The sequence below is a fragment of the Aspergillus pseudonomiae genome (assembly GCF_009193645.1).
Source record: "Aspergillus pseudonomiae strain CBS 119388 unplaced genomic scaffold BDV37scaffold_215, whole genome shotgun sequence".
NCBI classification, from domain to species: domain Eukaryota; kingdom Fungi; phylum Ascomycota; class Eurotiomycetes; order Eurotiales; family Aspergillaceae; genus Aspergillus; species Aspergillus pseudonomiae.
Window position 1 is genome coordinate 1 of NW_022476207.1, and position 14,639 is coordinate 14,639.

General features: G+C 47.9%; 4 protein-coding genes across 4 annotated transcripts; 2 read left to right on the plus strand and 2 right to left on the minus strand.

Annotated features, from left to right (window-relative positions):
* On the plus strand, positions 1-1,712 carry BDV37DRAFT_88719 (Zn(II)2Cys6 transcription factor). Its single transcript, XM_032091382.1, has 2 exons — positions 1-90; positions 267-1,712. Exons 1-2 carry the CDS (start codon positions 34-36, stop codon positions 1,611-1,613), a joined length of 1,404 nt encoding a protein of 467 aa, XP_031934230.1. The 5' UTR covers positions 1-33; the 3' UTR covers positions 1,614-1,712.
* Positions 1,713-2,447: 735 nt separating this feature from the next.
* Positions 2,448-3,233, minus strand: BDV37DRAFT_289874 (uncharacterized protein; the record flags this gene model as incomplete). Its single annotated transcript, XM_032088575.1, has 1 exon — positions 2,448-3,233. One exon carries the CDS (start codon positions 3,231-3,233, stop codon positions 2,448-2,450), a length of 786 nt encoding a protein of 261 aa, XP_031934231.1.
* Positions 3,234-4,924: 1,691 nt separating this feature from the next.
* BDV37DRAFT_292987 (uncharacterized protein) lies at positions 4,925-5,816 on the minus strand (the record flags this gene model as incomplete). Its single annotated transcript, XM_032089290.1, has 4 exons — positions 4,925-5,324; positions 5,395-5,462; positions 5,519-5,710; positions 5,763-5,816. The coding sequence occupies 4 exons, from the start codon at positions 5,814-5,816 to the stop codon at positions 4,925-4,927; spliced, it is 714 nt and encodes a 237-aa protein (XP_031934232.1).
* Positions 5,817-12,476: 6,660 nt separating this feature from the next.
* BDV37DRAFT_277308 (uncharacterized protein) lies at positions 12,477-13,695 on the plus strand (the record flags this gene model as incomplete). Its single annotated transcript, XM_032085738.1, has 9 exons — positions 12,477-12,499; positions 12,563-12,662; positions 12,713-12,731; positions 12,782-12,901; positions 12,955-12,976; positions 13,020-13,061; positions 13,110-13,253; positions 13,302-13,426; positions 13,490-13,695. The coding sequence occupies 9 exons, from the start codon at positions 12,477-12,479 to the stop codon at positions 13,693-13,695; spliced, it is 801 nt and encodes a 266-aa protein (XP_031934233.1).
* Between the last annotated feature and the right edge of the window lie 944 nt (positions 13,696-14,639).

A 14,639-nucleotide genomic window follows, 5' to 3' on the forward strand; every position in this document is an offset into this window, starting at 1 on the left:
TCATGCCTCCCTCCTGACAAGCAGTAGCGAAGAATGGTTGGCGTACCGCGCAGCACTGGCTGTCGCGCCTGTCTCCAGCGGCGGGTCAAAGTGGGTGCTCCAATGTTAATCTGCCTCGGCTGTGTTTCCACTCAAGAAAAAAAAAAAAAAAAAAAAAAAAAATTAAGAATAAAAATAAGACTTTACAAAAGAAAGAAATTTTCAAAATCAAAAGAACAATGAAAATCATATCGAAGCGGAAAATGCCCATCCTAATGAACAAATAGTGCGATCAAACCCGACCAGAATGTCTACGCTGCCAAAAGCGACAAATAACCTGCCCTGGTTACCAGAAGAGATTCCAATTCTACCATAAAACCGCCCCGGCCGTCGTTAAATCCACCCGCACTTCCGAATTCGACGACGTACGTCCATCTAAACCGACGCTGAAAGGATATCACCACCAGCAGGCACTCGTGCTCGGCCGGCCTACAATCGACCAATCCTTCACACGTAACTTGACGGCGACCGCTCTGGACACACAGCTTAAAGAAGTCTTCTCCGATGTCGTCTACGCTGTCTTCCCGAACTTGTATGCCGCATTCTCTGCCCGTGTCGATCTCACCTGGGTCGACTTTGTCCGACATCATTCCGCTGCGCAGTCAAGCGCCGTTAATTGGGGTATTCGTTGTTTGAACACCTGGTTCTTGGCGCGACGACATCACGACCATGACCAACTACAGGCGAGCCGACACATGTATAACCGGGCGTTGCGGTGTCTAGCCCAGTCCCTGCGCGATCCCGTTCGCGTCAAATCGGATGACACCCTGGCTGCAGCGATCGCACTCGGCGTATACGAAGTACTGGACGGTGTTGGATCGAATTCATGGCTGGTGCATTCGCGCGGAATCGGGGCGTTGTTCCGATTGCGTGGGCCGGATGCCCATCGCTCAGGCTTCGGGCGTACCATGTACACTACATACCGGGCGTTTCTAGTCGCCGAAGCCTTTACTTGCCAGGAGCCATGCTTTCTTGAAAGCGAGGAGTGGCGGGCGATGAATCGGGAGGCATTACTAACGGAGGAACGCAACGGGAAGGGCAACCGACTGGGCGAGATCACCGAGAATGCGTTCGAGGAAGTCTTACTCTGTCCGGGGTACCTCGTGCGCACCCGCGATATGATTGCTCGGAACGCGCCCGAGTCGTCGAGGGAGTCCCTCACCGCGGAGATTCGTTGCAGCCGAGACCTCTTGCGAGGTTTGCAACGGCGGCTGGCTGCGCTATTGGAGCTTCAGATGAACAGTCAGACGGTGCAGAAGAGAAATCCTCTAAACGGTTCTATCCCGAAACAGTTTGTGCACACCATTGCGCATAGATCGTTGCGGGGTATGGACTCAGCGTTAGCACTCCTTGACCAGCTTCTCGTGCTGCTTAATGCTAGCAAAGTCCGGATGCTGGGTTCTGATGAGAATAATCCCCCTCAGAGTCCCTGGAACACGGTCACGTATCAACCAGCTCCGGAAGGTGCAATATCCGTGACCGTCGAGGGCACTAGTAGCACTAGCGAGGTGAAACCCCTCGATTGGCTTGATCAGCTTGCATTGTCCATGGGGACTCTTGCGCTGAAAACCTGACGAACTCTTAGCTCGTCATTTGGACCAGGTCGTCGGCTGTGTGCATGGCCATGTCGACCAGGATCAGGCTTCTTATTTGCTCACCCGGTGAATCAAGCCTGTCAGCATGGCTCTCCCGTGTTTTCATTCAACTAAACATGGCTGCACACGTTGTCCCCGCAACCCGGAGTGCGGGACAAAATCTCGTATGTGGAACCAATGCCCCGGAGTGGTTTCCAGGTCTCGGTCACTTTAAACAGTTCCGGTTTCCAGGAGAATTTTAGATTCCAAGGGCCTTCAGCGTGGGGTGTATGGGGTACGGAGAGTGGATGTGAACGTCATGTGAACGTCATTTACCTAGAACCATTGGACGGCAAGTCTCGTGCAACTGCACATCGGCAAACATGCCGCTACTCAAGGTGCCTGAACAGGTATTATCAACTTCTCAAGAACAACAATTCAGGGTGCCTAACAACTTGACCAGACTCCGCCACAATGCCCGAGGCTTGTACCTACCGACAAGGTTGTCCTTGCCTAATAGGTACATTGTACCACACACATGGCACCAATGACAAGAATCATGCCAGAGTTTACTAGAGGACAAAAAAGAGCTAGAATGCCCAAGAAATCGTCCAGGCGTTGTTCAACGTTGTTATATAACATAGCCTAAGTCATGCAAAGTGCGGGGTATATCGTGATGTCAGGTAACAGTTGTTAAGAAGATAGTAATCGTGGATGTTGAGAGTAAACCAGATCCAAAAGGCGCTATTCTTACAACGAATAGACAACTCATTGAAGTGGGTGATTATCGTGCCAACATGAGTCATTACACAAAAATCACCACATCTGTCACGTTTACACCACCAGGGCGAGGTGGTTATCGATGAAACGATCCGCCCCTCTCTTCAGCATCAAGATACAGCTCGCCACAACGAACGCCTCTACACGCTGGGGGCTGGTATTCTTGTCTTCGTTACACATGCACAGATCGATGAACAAGCGGCCCCCATTCCTGCCCGAGTACTTCTTGGTGCCGGGGGTGCGATACTGGTCGTTGCAAATGAGCTGCGCGACGCGGGCGCCGCTCTTGCTCTGCCCGCCGCCGGGAAATGAGACTCGGTCGATGCGCTCCATGACGAGGAGATTGTGAGCGTTGCAAGCCGCTTGCTCGTTGGTGCCGTAGCGCCACTCGAACTTCCCGAGCGACGTGTCGAAGACCTGCGCGCGCGAGATCAGCAAATGACTCTTCACCTCGATTGATTCCCCCCGCACGTTCTCGTTTTTGATGGCGTCCTCGATGGAAACTTTGTAATGGAGATTCAATATGCGCATCTGGGGTTGTTTCCCCGGGCCAAAGCGGTAGATGGTGGACATGAGAGCAGCCTGATCAGAGACCCGGACAAGGCCGCACGAGTTGGAGTTCTTCTTGAGCCGGATGGAGACGTACTTAGCGTCCCTGGAACCGGACCGGAACACGGAAATGTTCTCCAGCGTCCTGCCGGTAAGCGCCTGGTCCACATCATACCCAATGGCCCGGACCTGGAGTGTGGCTGTCGAGACGAAGCCGCCAAAGTCCCTGTTGCTGCTGCTGCTGTGGTGGTCGGAGTGCGAGTCACTGCCTGACTTGAGCAGCGTTGACATGGGCGATAATGAGAAAAGAGTCATCCTTTTGGAAGTCTAGATACAGAAAGCAGAGGAAGATAAAGACGTAGACGAAGGTTGTGCTTGCACTGAACTGAGCTGCGGGTTGGTTGGTGATGGTAATATAAGTGGTAGGGAACAACTGTTCGTGATGGCGGTTTGTGGCTGAGAACGGCCATATGGTGACATTACGTCAGGCGCCCGTGCGTTTATCTGCCCCGGCAAAGGTACCAACGGCCCAGGGGGGGGCTAGCTGCAAATGTCATCAATTTACCAATAACATACCTATAAAGAGGGAGGTAGGTAGTAGGTATGTGTCTACACAGATAGTATTATTATAGATAAAAATGCTAGGCTTCTTTATATAGAAAAGTCCTATTTATCCCTATATATAAATTAAATAAAAGCAAGACAGATATATATCCACATTGTGACTGTCCATGGGACTAACCTCTGCGGGAATCCCTGTAGGAGTCCTATGCGTATATTAGAAATAGTACCTTTCGCAAGGCAACAAGGGAGGATTTTCAGACGATCGTGCATCTTTTCTGGCAGCACTATGACTATATAATTATTCGTAGCTAAGAAATCCTCCCTTGCGTGTTAATATCGTACCTATCCATCTCCCCATTCAGGAATTGGAATTTCATGAACACCCGATTAAGACTGAACGATCCCACATACGTGATCGACCCGATCGCGTCACAGCGACTCAGCAGCATAGCCTCAGGTTAAAAAACAATAAGATCTGTTGTCTTTACTGCTCTCCTTAGCCGTGTATAGCCAGCAACGATACATACAAGGAATAATAATAATCCGTGAGATTTCTAAAAATGGCATAGCTCGTTTTAGAGTTAGGGTTACTAAAAGAATCAAAGTGTGTAAGTCGTGACCGGTATCCGGACACCCGGTAATGTGTTTTCTTCAATCTCCAATATATGCCATCTTATTTTCGTCTTGTGGTGGCCCACTCCTTCAAGTGAAACGTATAGCAGGCTAATGGTACCTAATTTTAAATGCTTGGCAGAGCTGACAAAAGAACAAGCCCCTCCATAGAATTTGATGCCACTAAAGAGGGGTTGCTTAAAATGAGGGTATAAAGATTGACTGACAAGATACATATAAGCCTAAATCCTCCGGCTGAGTAACAAAACCTCAGTCTACAATTTTTCTTCTTGTATTTGGTCGAACGAGTTCCGTGAATTGGTAAAGGAAGCATAGATGAAGCGATATGCAATAATTGAACCCACACTATGTATTTGAAGTACTTCTACCAGAATAACGTGAAAAGGATTGAAATGGCACATGCGCTGCCACGAACATCTGACAAGGCTGTAATGCTTTCGCATTATTCGGTCATGAAATGCACATTTAATCTAAACTGCACATATCCTCTCCATCCCAGTCTGTTGCCAGGACTTTCCACGCCCCGGGCACGATATGAAGTAGTTGAACTTTCTTCCAGGGGAACGATCCCCGTGTCTTACTAGTAGCAAGGCATACGAAAAAGGCTGACACTTACATGATATAACCGTGAAATGGACATATATGCCACTCAATACAATGAATTACTCATGAACAGACAGTCGGACAGGTTGATAATATTTGAAGAAAGTCTTCACTACTTTCAGCTGACTCCTAGGAACCCCCAGTCCGTGCCCTCGGCCTGGTTTAGAAGAAGGGTCTGCATTTTATGTTGAAAGGTCCTGGGGAATGCCAATCATAAGCGCATGACTGTCGACGAGCGGAACTTCGGCTTGAGAGGCCGGCTGAAACCACAGCGAGCCGAACACAAGATGCATCAAATCAGACTGTTGCCGCGCCAGCTGTACATACTGCTGCACGTCCATCGGTGTGGGCGACACAGTCGTGCTGTGTGCCACAATGGGTTGGGCCGAGTAGAACGCGTGGTTTATGGAGGTCGGCGGGCAGAAGGGCTGCTGGGAGAGCAGATACTGGCCGTGGGGAACAGCGGTGGCGCAAGGTTGGTAGGACCGGCCAGAGGATATATCTTCGGACGGGTCGCACTCCATGGCTCCAGGAGGATGAGCGCGATTCACGTGTCTGGTGAGGGTAGTTTTGCGGCAGAAGCTGGTGGGGTTACTGGTCAGTGGGGAGCCGTTCCCAAGTTTGACGCAGGGTTGTATACCTTTTCTGGCACATGGGCTCCTGGCAGGTATAGGGTCGGCAGCCTGTGTGGATCCTTTGATGGCGCGCCAGACTCGAGGACTGGATTTGGTTGGTCAAATGGTTTAGTAAAACTGAATTGCACCAGGAGCGCGTACGTCAGAGAAGGCTTTATGACAGTCCATATGTTGGCAGATGTGGGGCTTTTCGCCAGTGTGGGTTCGCGAATGCACAGTCAAGCCGCTCCGCTGAATGAAGCTCTTGTTGCAGTCCTTGAACATGCAGTGGTACGGTCGTTCGTTGGTGTGTATTCGGTGGTGTCTGGAGATGTCGGACCTACGGCTGAAAGTCTGGACAAATTAGCAGCGGGACGACGGATAAACGATGGTTGGGGGGTCATACTTTTCTGCAACCTTTCCAGGGGCAGTTGAAATCACGCCTGCTTCCTGGCGCCATGACGGGTGGTAGAGGAGAGATGGGAACTTTGAAAATCATAGCCCCGGTTATGGTCAATCCAGGGCAAACACCAGAGAGCGGCAACCGTACACAGAACTGCGAGATGTGGTGAATAGGCAAAGAAAGCTGAGATTGGGCAGGGGGATATCGGACCGAAGATAATCCAATCTTTGGGTTGGCGGAGAAGCTGATGGGTAAGTCATGCCAACATTCGTATGGGAAAGAGATAGGGGAATTGTGGAGGGAGAAAAAGCATGACTGGGAATGATACGAGAAAAGTGTTGACGTCCCCGAATCGGTTTTAAGGCATCGTAGTGGCCTGTTGGCAAAATCATACACGAATATTATGACAAGTAAATAATGGACGTTGATCGCGGAGACAGACGTAGGGAGCAGGAGAATGTGATACGTACAAAAACCCCACTACCCGCGCTTCGCTAGCGAAGTCAATCTCGCAGCTAGATTCAAGCTGATATCTATGTATTGTACGCGCTACAGTACAAGCGGATCAACATCCTATCTAGTTAATTGCCCAATGCATGGCGATGACCTACACTGGAGTCCAGATGGGTATCCGACCAAGGAGCAGCTGAATCTCAAAGCTTGGCATCTCCATACGTTGTGCTATGTGATAGTTTGGTGATATGAGCACGGATATATCACGTCTTCGGACCTGCCTACGGGTCGGAGATAACTCCTAAGGGCTGGAAGGATGTCTACGATCCGGACAGTATATAGAAATGCTAGTATGATGTTCACTGTTCTAGCCTGTTGCCAGATCTTTCGCTGGAAGGGGCATTCAACGACTTCTCCAAAGGCTTACTACATGCCCATCCTTTTGATAAGAACCGGAAACTATATATATTAAACTGGACCATTCATTACTCCGCATCTGGATCAGTCCGCCCCTTCACTTCCGTAGCCTCAGAAATAGCGCTAGGAATTGTTTTGTCGGAAGCATCGGAACGTATCATAGATATGAGGCGGGAAACATCCTCCCCAGTTAGAACGGCGTTGAAGACGTAAGAGTCGTTCCAGCAGAATTTTGCAATCTTGGTCTCCGTTCATGTCGCGTGGTCAATAGGATGCGTTTGATGGTCCGCTTTCGTCAGGCATGATGCGCCGGAGAGCCCAGTGGATTGATACTATATCAAAGTGACTTCCGAATGGAAAGGTCAGATAGTGGCAGCTAGGCCCAAACTGCGAGTCAAGGCTTCCAAAAAGAAAGGCATTACTACCTATTATGTAGGCAACGGGATCGGGGAGAATCAGACGATACATCGAGCCAACGTGATGTAACGGGGAAATTGGGATACGTGACACCCTGGATAATAGACATGCGATTGAAGGCTGAGAGCTAAGATAAATGAGGCAACTAAACCAAATTTCGATGGTTTCCGATGTTTCTTGTTGTTGAATTTTTCCACATTCGAAAAGCGAGTGGCCGAGGAGGTGGTCGGGAAGAAAGTGGGAGGAGGGGAGAGGGAGGGCAAGGCAGACGTGTTTTCAATGCGCCTTACTAACGTCCTCCGACAAACGAGGCACCAAGGTGGGCTGTATCATGGGAAAGTCGCAGAAGAGTGAAGAATGCATTTCTGTGATATGAGTCCGAAGGGTAGAGAATAGGGCTCTAGAAATTGAACTGAAACACGAGAAAGATCGTCTGCATCAGAATGTAGATGGAAAATCAATCAGCGCAACCGCCACTCAATGCAACCACCTCGCGAAAGTGGTTAGTGGAGGCGTCTAGACGGAGGGCGCACTCACAATTTCCGAGGAAGGGAGAAAGGTAGGTGGCAGTGAGGGCCCGATGAAACGACGGCGCCGCGCGAATGAGTGCAGAATATGGGAGGGTGAGTTCGGGAGGGAGAAGGGAGGGCTGCGAGCGAGGGCTCATTTATACTGGAGGTGGTCAAGGCCAGTGTTTACTGGATAACGTACGGGGCGACCATGCCAAGTGGCAGAACTAATAAGGAAAGGAAATTCACAGGTGCTCGCATTTCAAATTGTTAAGTTTGTGGTTGGCCCAAATTGCGTGTCAGTCTTCAAGTTAGTCTTTTAAGACTTTCCCACTCCAATGGCTCAAATCCGGGGCGATCTCTTCAGTAAATTCGGCCGATCTTGCTTTTGTTATGGAGATCCAGGACTAGATCGAAGATACTTTTACGTATATTTTCCAGTATCTGTATACTGGTGATCATCCTATGCCCCTGCCGGATAGCGCAAGATCTACCCCAATTTGCCTCCAGGAACAACACGACACGGACCAGAAGCATAGACTCCCACTGCAGGACAGTATCTTTGCTAGCCCAGCATCCGTAATAGGTTTTGCAAATGACGTTGTGAGAGGAATAAAACCACCCCTGGCCCTCCCGCCCGAGAGTGACAATGGTGAGCATCTCCAGTATGATCCCTCCTGCGATTATAGTCGCCTATGCCCGCCTGAGTATTTATGGGGAGTAATTTGAGTGGCACATATTGCATAGTATCAGTCTCCCCATGCTTGTATATATGTTGAGCGATTTCCCGCTCCCTGAGACACGAGTTGGAGACGTGCGAGTGTTATGTATCGTCTTCGATAACGAATCCAAGGCTGAATCGAATATTCAAGCAATAATGCTTGATTATACGGGTTAAACCTATAGTATTTCGTTCGCAACAACGAGTTCCAGCGGCTTTTGGAAGGCCAGCTGTCTCTATCTATGCGCTTACTCAATACAGTCGGTAACCTCGAACCGTACTACTCTGTTCCAGAAGCGCGAGAAAGCTTTTTATGCTTCATCTTACTTTTTTCGCCTCTTTCTTTGGCTTCTATGTTTATCAGCTACGAGCCAGTGCTTTCATGTATAGTTCTTCCATTTAAAAGCCTGTATGATAGTGGGCAATGTTTATAAAGGGTGCTTCCCAAGATAAGTAATAGTATGAACTTCTCTATTAAACTTCGACTGCTACCATCACAATCTATATTCTAGGCTTCGACCAAACCGTATTGCAGGTGGGGGTTATAACTCCTAATGTGGAAGAGCCAAAGGAACACCGCTACGCAATTATCAGCTGCTCATATTGAATGATATGATTGGCCATCGCCATGCTTAATGTATTCTACCTAGTGAGCTTCTGGGGGATCATATTGCACTGGAGAGGGCGTAACGGCGAGAAGCCTGGAATGACAATTTTCTCGGACAGTCTGGATGTTGTACAGGCAATTGAGGGCCCCACACTGAGGGGAAGCCGACTATTCGCACGTATATTCTTCAATTCCGGCCATTGTCCATCGCTTGTCTTATCACTCTTCGCTACATATCCACAGAGACATATTTCCAAGTCTCAACAAACTCTTCTGCCTCCTGTTTGGTGCCGCTCATGGAGGGGAAGTCAAAGAAAAGTAGTTCCCAATCTGGGTGGTGTTCTTCATTGATTGCATCGACTCGGATCATTCTGTGGGGCTATGGGAGTCGAATGATGGAGTAAGAATCTGTACCAACTAATCTGACTATGAGCACAACAGAAGAAGGTATAAGAAAAACATAAAAAACTATAGAAAGAGACATGGAAACATATAGAAACACCAATAGAGACATTTACTGATGATAGGAGCCTAGACGGCCACGGCGATAATTTGGCCGAAACTTCACGAGTCGATTGCGATCGTTGGAAGACTGAGTGCTACGATCCCGAAAACGTAAAAGAAGTTGGGAGGATAGTAGGAGGATTTCAGTGATCGCAGTTAGTGTTCTGTAAACAAACCTGGTTCCTTTGGATTCTAACCACGGATGAGCTCGGTGGTAAGTAACTTGGAACCATGGCTCTCGGCTGAGCCACCTCTTGGGATAGCGGGCGAGACGTTGCAAGGCAAGGATTCCATATATCCCAATACATACAAAATTCAGCATATCATACGTTACCCCAAAGAACACAAGGGTCATAGCGCTAAAGTCATAATCGGGATGTGACCGGCAATATATAAGGGGAGGGTGATAGCCACATTTGTCTAGATGACTGGCGGTTGCAATATTCTGCAAATTGGCCACTGTAGGCTCCATCTTACATAGATGGAGAGTGACACTAGACACCACTATCGTGATAGCGGACCACAGAGAGATATACCACGAATGTAAGTCAACACTGTGCAGAATCCATAGGCCATGTGTAATCGGGAGGACACCCATTAATGCAACAGCTTTAGCCATAGAGGTGTTCGATGTAAGCTGCGCCAAACTGGTTGCTTCATGGAGTTATCCATAGCACCACTAGATAGAAATCAATCTACAGAAGTGTTAGCAGATGACCTGCGCCACGCGCGCGCCCCCCCGTGAATTATAACCGCGGTCTGGCTGTAATCACCTTCTAATTATGACTGCCGTCTGATAATTTATGGTGAACCTTAAGGTATACTCGATCCCTATCATCCACCTCGTGCCAGAGGCAAGCCCTCCTATCGCATGACTAGTAATTTCGGGAGGAAAGAAATACAATAAACTGGTATCCGATAACACTTGGCGGCAACATAGGAGTGAGATTTACTTCATAGGAAGTCGAACAGTCTCTACAAGTGATGTATATGTTGGTAATGAATACGATGATTGATTACTGGCTGTTCTTCGCAATATGCCTGATCCAATGAATGGAAAGCACGGATCTTGCCATGTGAATGTTTCAGGCGAATCTTGTTGTTTACGCCATTTAACCAGATTTCCAATTATATCTGCTAAAGGTTCAACAAATTTGTTACCCAGGACTATAATTAAGTTTGTTCCCAGTCTGTTCTGGAACGCTGGACATTGCGACGTGCGCAACATCACGTATGTGCCGTTGTTGGGTAGTGGGGCTGACAATTAGTTTGGGAACTGCTCTATGCGCGTCTGCGGTAGGTACCCACCATACCAAACTATTGTAGGATACTCAATTTGTGATTGGACAACTAACTTAAGGGTTATTTTAGGATCCCCTTGAACGGTAGGTACGCCTATTCTTATTGTTGTGATCTCAGGGGAAAGAAGGGCAGAATGAGGCTGTATCAGCTACACGTACGTAGCCTACTGAGGACCGGATGCCATTCGATAGCTATTTGATTCTATCGACTATCCTAATCACTATCGGGCTCTTGATTCTTATCACTATCGCAGTTACAGTGGGGAGCAATTGAAATTTATAACACTCGTATAGGGTTTAGTGGCTGATTTAGGGACCGCCTACTAAACTAGGTCTATTCAGCCAGGCAGAAATTTCATGGATTCCTATCCTAGTACTTAGTATACCAGCCCTGGGCCTCAATGACAGCCTTTACACGGTGAGGCATAGTCTGGGAAAGGCGTACATGAACCCGCTGTTCTAGAGCCTGCCAGGCTTCCTTAGCTGCCTGTATAAGGAGCTGACGTGTTGTCTCAGTATCATCAGCGTGTTCTAGCTCAGGATAAAGCTTATATATCTCCTCCTTCATTAAGACCCATAGATTCTCAATAGGATTAAGATCAGGTGAGTAAGGTGGCCATATCATAACCTGAATGCCCATATCCCTTAGTATATCGAGTACAATATGGGAAGTATGGACAGAAGCATTGTCGTGCATAAAGATATCCCCAGGGCTAACAATTTGTGGTAGAAAGGCTCGATATAAATCAGCGATACTTTGACCTGTGACTCTCCCCCCTAGCAGAAGAAGGATCACTGTCTAGAGAAACAAGGCCAGTTATAGACTGCTCTCCAAAAGCAGCCCAAAACATCTGCTTAACACCTTTACCACGGTGTACAAGGTGAAGATCTTGTTGTTGAAGCTGTTCCCGAGGCCGAACCCATGTCCAGATAGGTCAATTACCAACACCTCGTTCTACCATACACTCATCGCTCCATTTCACGCGGGCCCAGTCCTCAGGCGTGAAGAATTTATACTCTCGGGCCCAGGCAAGGCGTTTAGCTGCGTATACTGGCTTGATTTCAGGCCTGCGTTTCTGTCTCCATTTCCGCTTGCCCCATTCCCTGGTGAGATTCTGAATAGAACACTTTAATACAGCTTTATCAATTTCACTGATCAGAGATTTGTACGTAACATGAGGATCAGTATGAGTTCGATCATATATATGATCCCGGTGTTCCTCAGTAGCTTGCGTTTCTGGCCAGGGCGTGGAAGGCTTTTATTATCGTCCCGAACGCGCTCCATTCTCAGGGTATAAGATATAGTAGGAATAGGGATTTCGGGGTGCTTTTTATGAAATCTGCATGCCCCCCAGCCAATAGAATGGAGTTCACATAGACGAGCGCGCATCTGGGGGGTCAACTCCTTGCAACCTCTGCGTTTAGGCATATTGTATAGAGATAAAAGGCTTCAAAATATATATGTGTGATCCTATTCAACTACGCGTGCGCGTTTGCCTCAGTCCAGCTTACTATGGTAAAAATGGTAGGCGGTAGGACGGGTGCACGGCGCCCTCCTAGGGGTGTTGTAAACTTCAAATACCAGACACTGTAGCTAATGGATGAAGCCTTCAGGGGTCGGGGATGCTGATCAGCCAAGGCGCTAGCGATCACGTGGTCCGATAACGATTCGTATCACTTATTAACTATTTCTTCGCAAATCAGGTATTTGACTTACTCACCACTTAGACAATATCACTTGAACAAGAGTAACTTGAAGTCGTAGTACAATGGTATCATTATCAGACGATGGTTATGACTGAGTCGTTGAGGTTGATGATAAGTATCTCATGCCTAATATCTGTTACATGTTCATCTATCTCATTTCTCTGCAGTTTCTTTGTTCCACTGGAATCACCCGACGAAAAGTATTATAATCACGGGCGCTACTATTCAGCTAGTTACCGAGGCCTACATCCGTTCCCTGTTGATGAGGTATGTACTATATATTGGTCGTCAAGTCATGCTAACTCAACGGTGTGTAGAGAGAGAAAGACAGACAATGTTGGTGAAGTTCCTGAGTATCAACGTGCTGCTGATGACAATCCCCTTAGGCCGGCAAATTTTCTTATATTTCGAGTTATTCCAGGGGAGACTTTGTCCAGCTTCCATTTCAAGACCGCAGACTGTACTTGATGTAAGAACTGGGATCGGGTCCTGGGCAATACAGTTTGGTAACTGTCTTTTAGTCAAATTGCTGTTTCATCTTTGCTAATAAAAAGGTTAGCCGATAAATACCCGTCGTCAATGTTGACGTGACTTTGTTATTCTTGAAGTTATCGACCTAACAAGATTGGTTTACGGAATTGATGCGGTTCACATGCAAGAAGAATGGTATAGATCATCATTATCGGTCAGATTACAGCAAAATAACAGAATCAGGGTGCCAATAAACTGCGAGTTTGTTATCGATGACCTCACCCAACGAGATTGGCATTATGGGTATCCTAAACCGGAATTTATCCATATCGGTGGACTATGGGGAGATCGTCAAATTCTGACATGCCTTCTCGATGGCGCCTACAGGTATGACTCCGCATTTGAACTCTGTAGCTTGTGTTGATTAAACATTAGGTGTTGCTTACCCAATGGGATGGTTGAAATATGGGACTGGACTGTTCATTTTCAGGATCCCAATTGCGAAGGTGCCCTCCACCGACTGTATAGAGATATGGAGGCTGCATTCCGCATGGGCGGACGTTCGCTGAATCTCCCACTCTAATACCGAACGGAAATGCAGCGTTGCGGCTTTATCAATGTAGTCGAGCATGTATATCATTTACCACTGAGCCTGGAGCTTCCCAGCCTAGCCAAATTGGTAGTGGAAAACTGGGCGGAGGGTTTTGAAGCGTACAGCATGGAATTGCTTGTTGAATATCTGGGGAAGCGTGACCTTGAGGTTTTGCTTTCATGCGCTGCAGCACGTCGGGCTCTGCGCCAAGGGGTTGAAGGCTGGCTTCAAGTGTGAGTAATTATTCAATATGGCCCGGAATGCTCACTAATGGATACAGTCGCGTTACCTCTGGACAGAAACCAGCAACTTCCTCTTAGTGTCTTTGGCTACTGCACTATTACCGAACCAAGCTGAATATATCGCAAATAACTGTTGTATTATAGGGTCTACACCATATATTCATGAACAATTCTCTCTTAAGGAGCGAATTTACCAGATGATGTATTCTAACATTAAAGTATATGAGGGCGTGGGCCGTCTGATCATCTCATGATCATGTTTGATGCAATATCCATCTCTTGTGTTTCTGAGGCAGACGGTTGCTAAATATAGACTTGAAGGTCTTGGCGACCTGTTTCGGTATTCGTTTAGAGTGAGACCGTACGCTTAAGACAGCCTCTTGTGGGCGCCCTTGAGTTGGGCAGATGACGGTGGGAATTTGGCTACGGTGTAACTGCTCCTCACTAGGCACAGTGTCGCTGCCCAGTTTATCAAGGTTTGCCAAGGCTGTCCTTATTGGATAAATTTGTACTGTAAAGATGTGCACAATTCTGTGTCATACCTGTGTGTATTGCAAGAAGCTTTGGTTCCAGCAGTGGCTACAAACCAGGCCGCAGCGAAGCCAATACTACGGTGGGAAGACGCCCATTTTCTGGCGAATGCAGTACCGACCCACTTGCAGTGGTACTAGCCTCCGCAGGCAGATGTAACTGCGGTGGTCTATTCGTTCAGAAAATGGACAACGGGCCAGCGGGACACACATTTCTATCTTTTAGAAGGCCAGCAGTGGTGCCCTACCTGCAGTGGGACTAAGACTAGCGTCCGCAGCAGTACAAAGTATTGGATCGCAGTTCCCGTAGTGGATCACTGGTGGAGGAGAGATTCCATTGGCTGGGAGCCGACTTCGCCTCCACTGCGCCGGACATGCTTTGGTGCGAAGGAACTGAGTGTCATGGTTA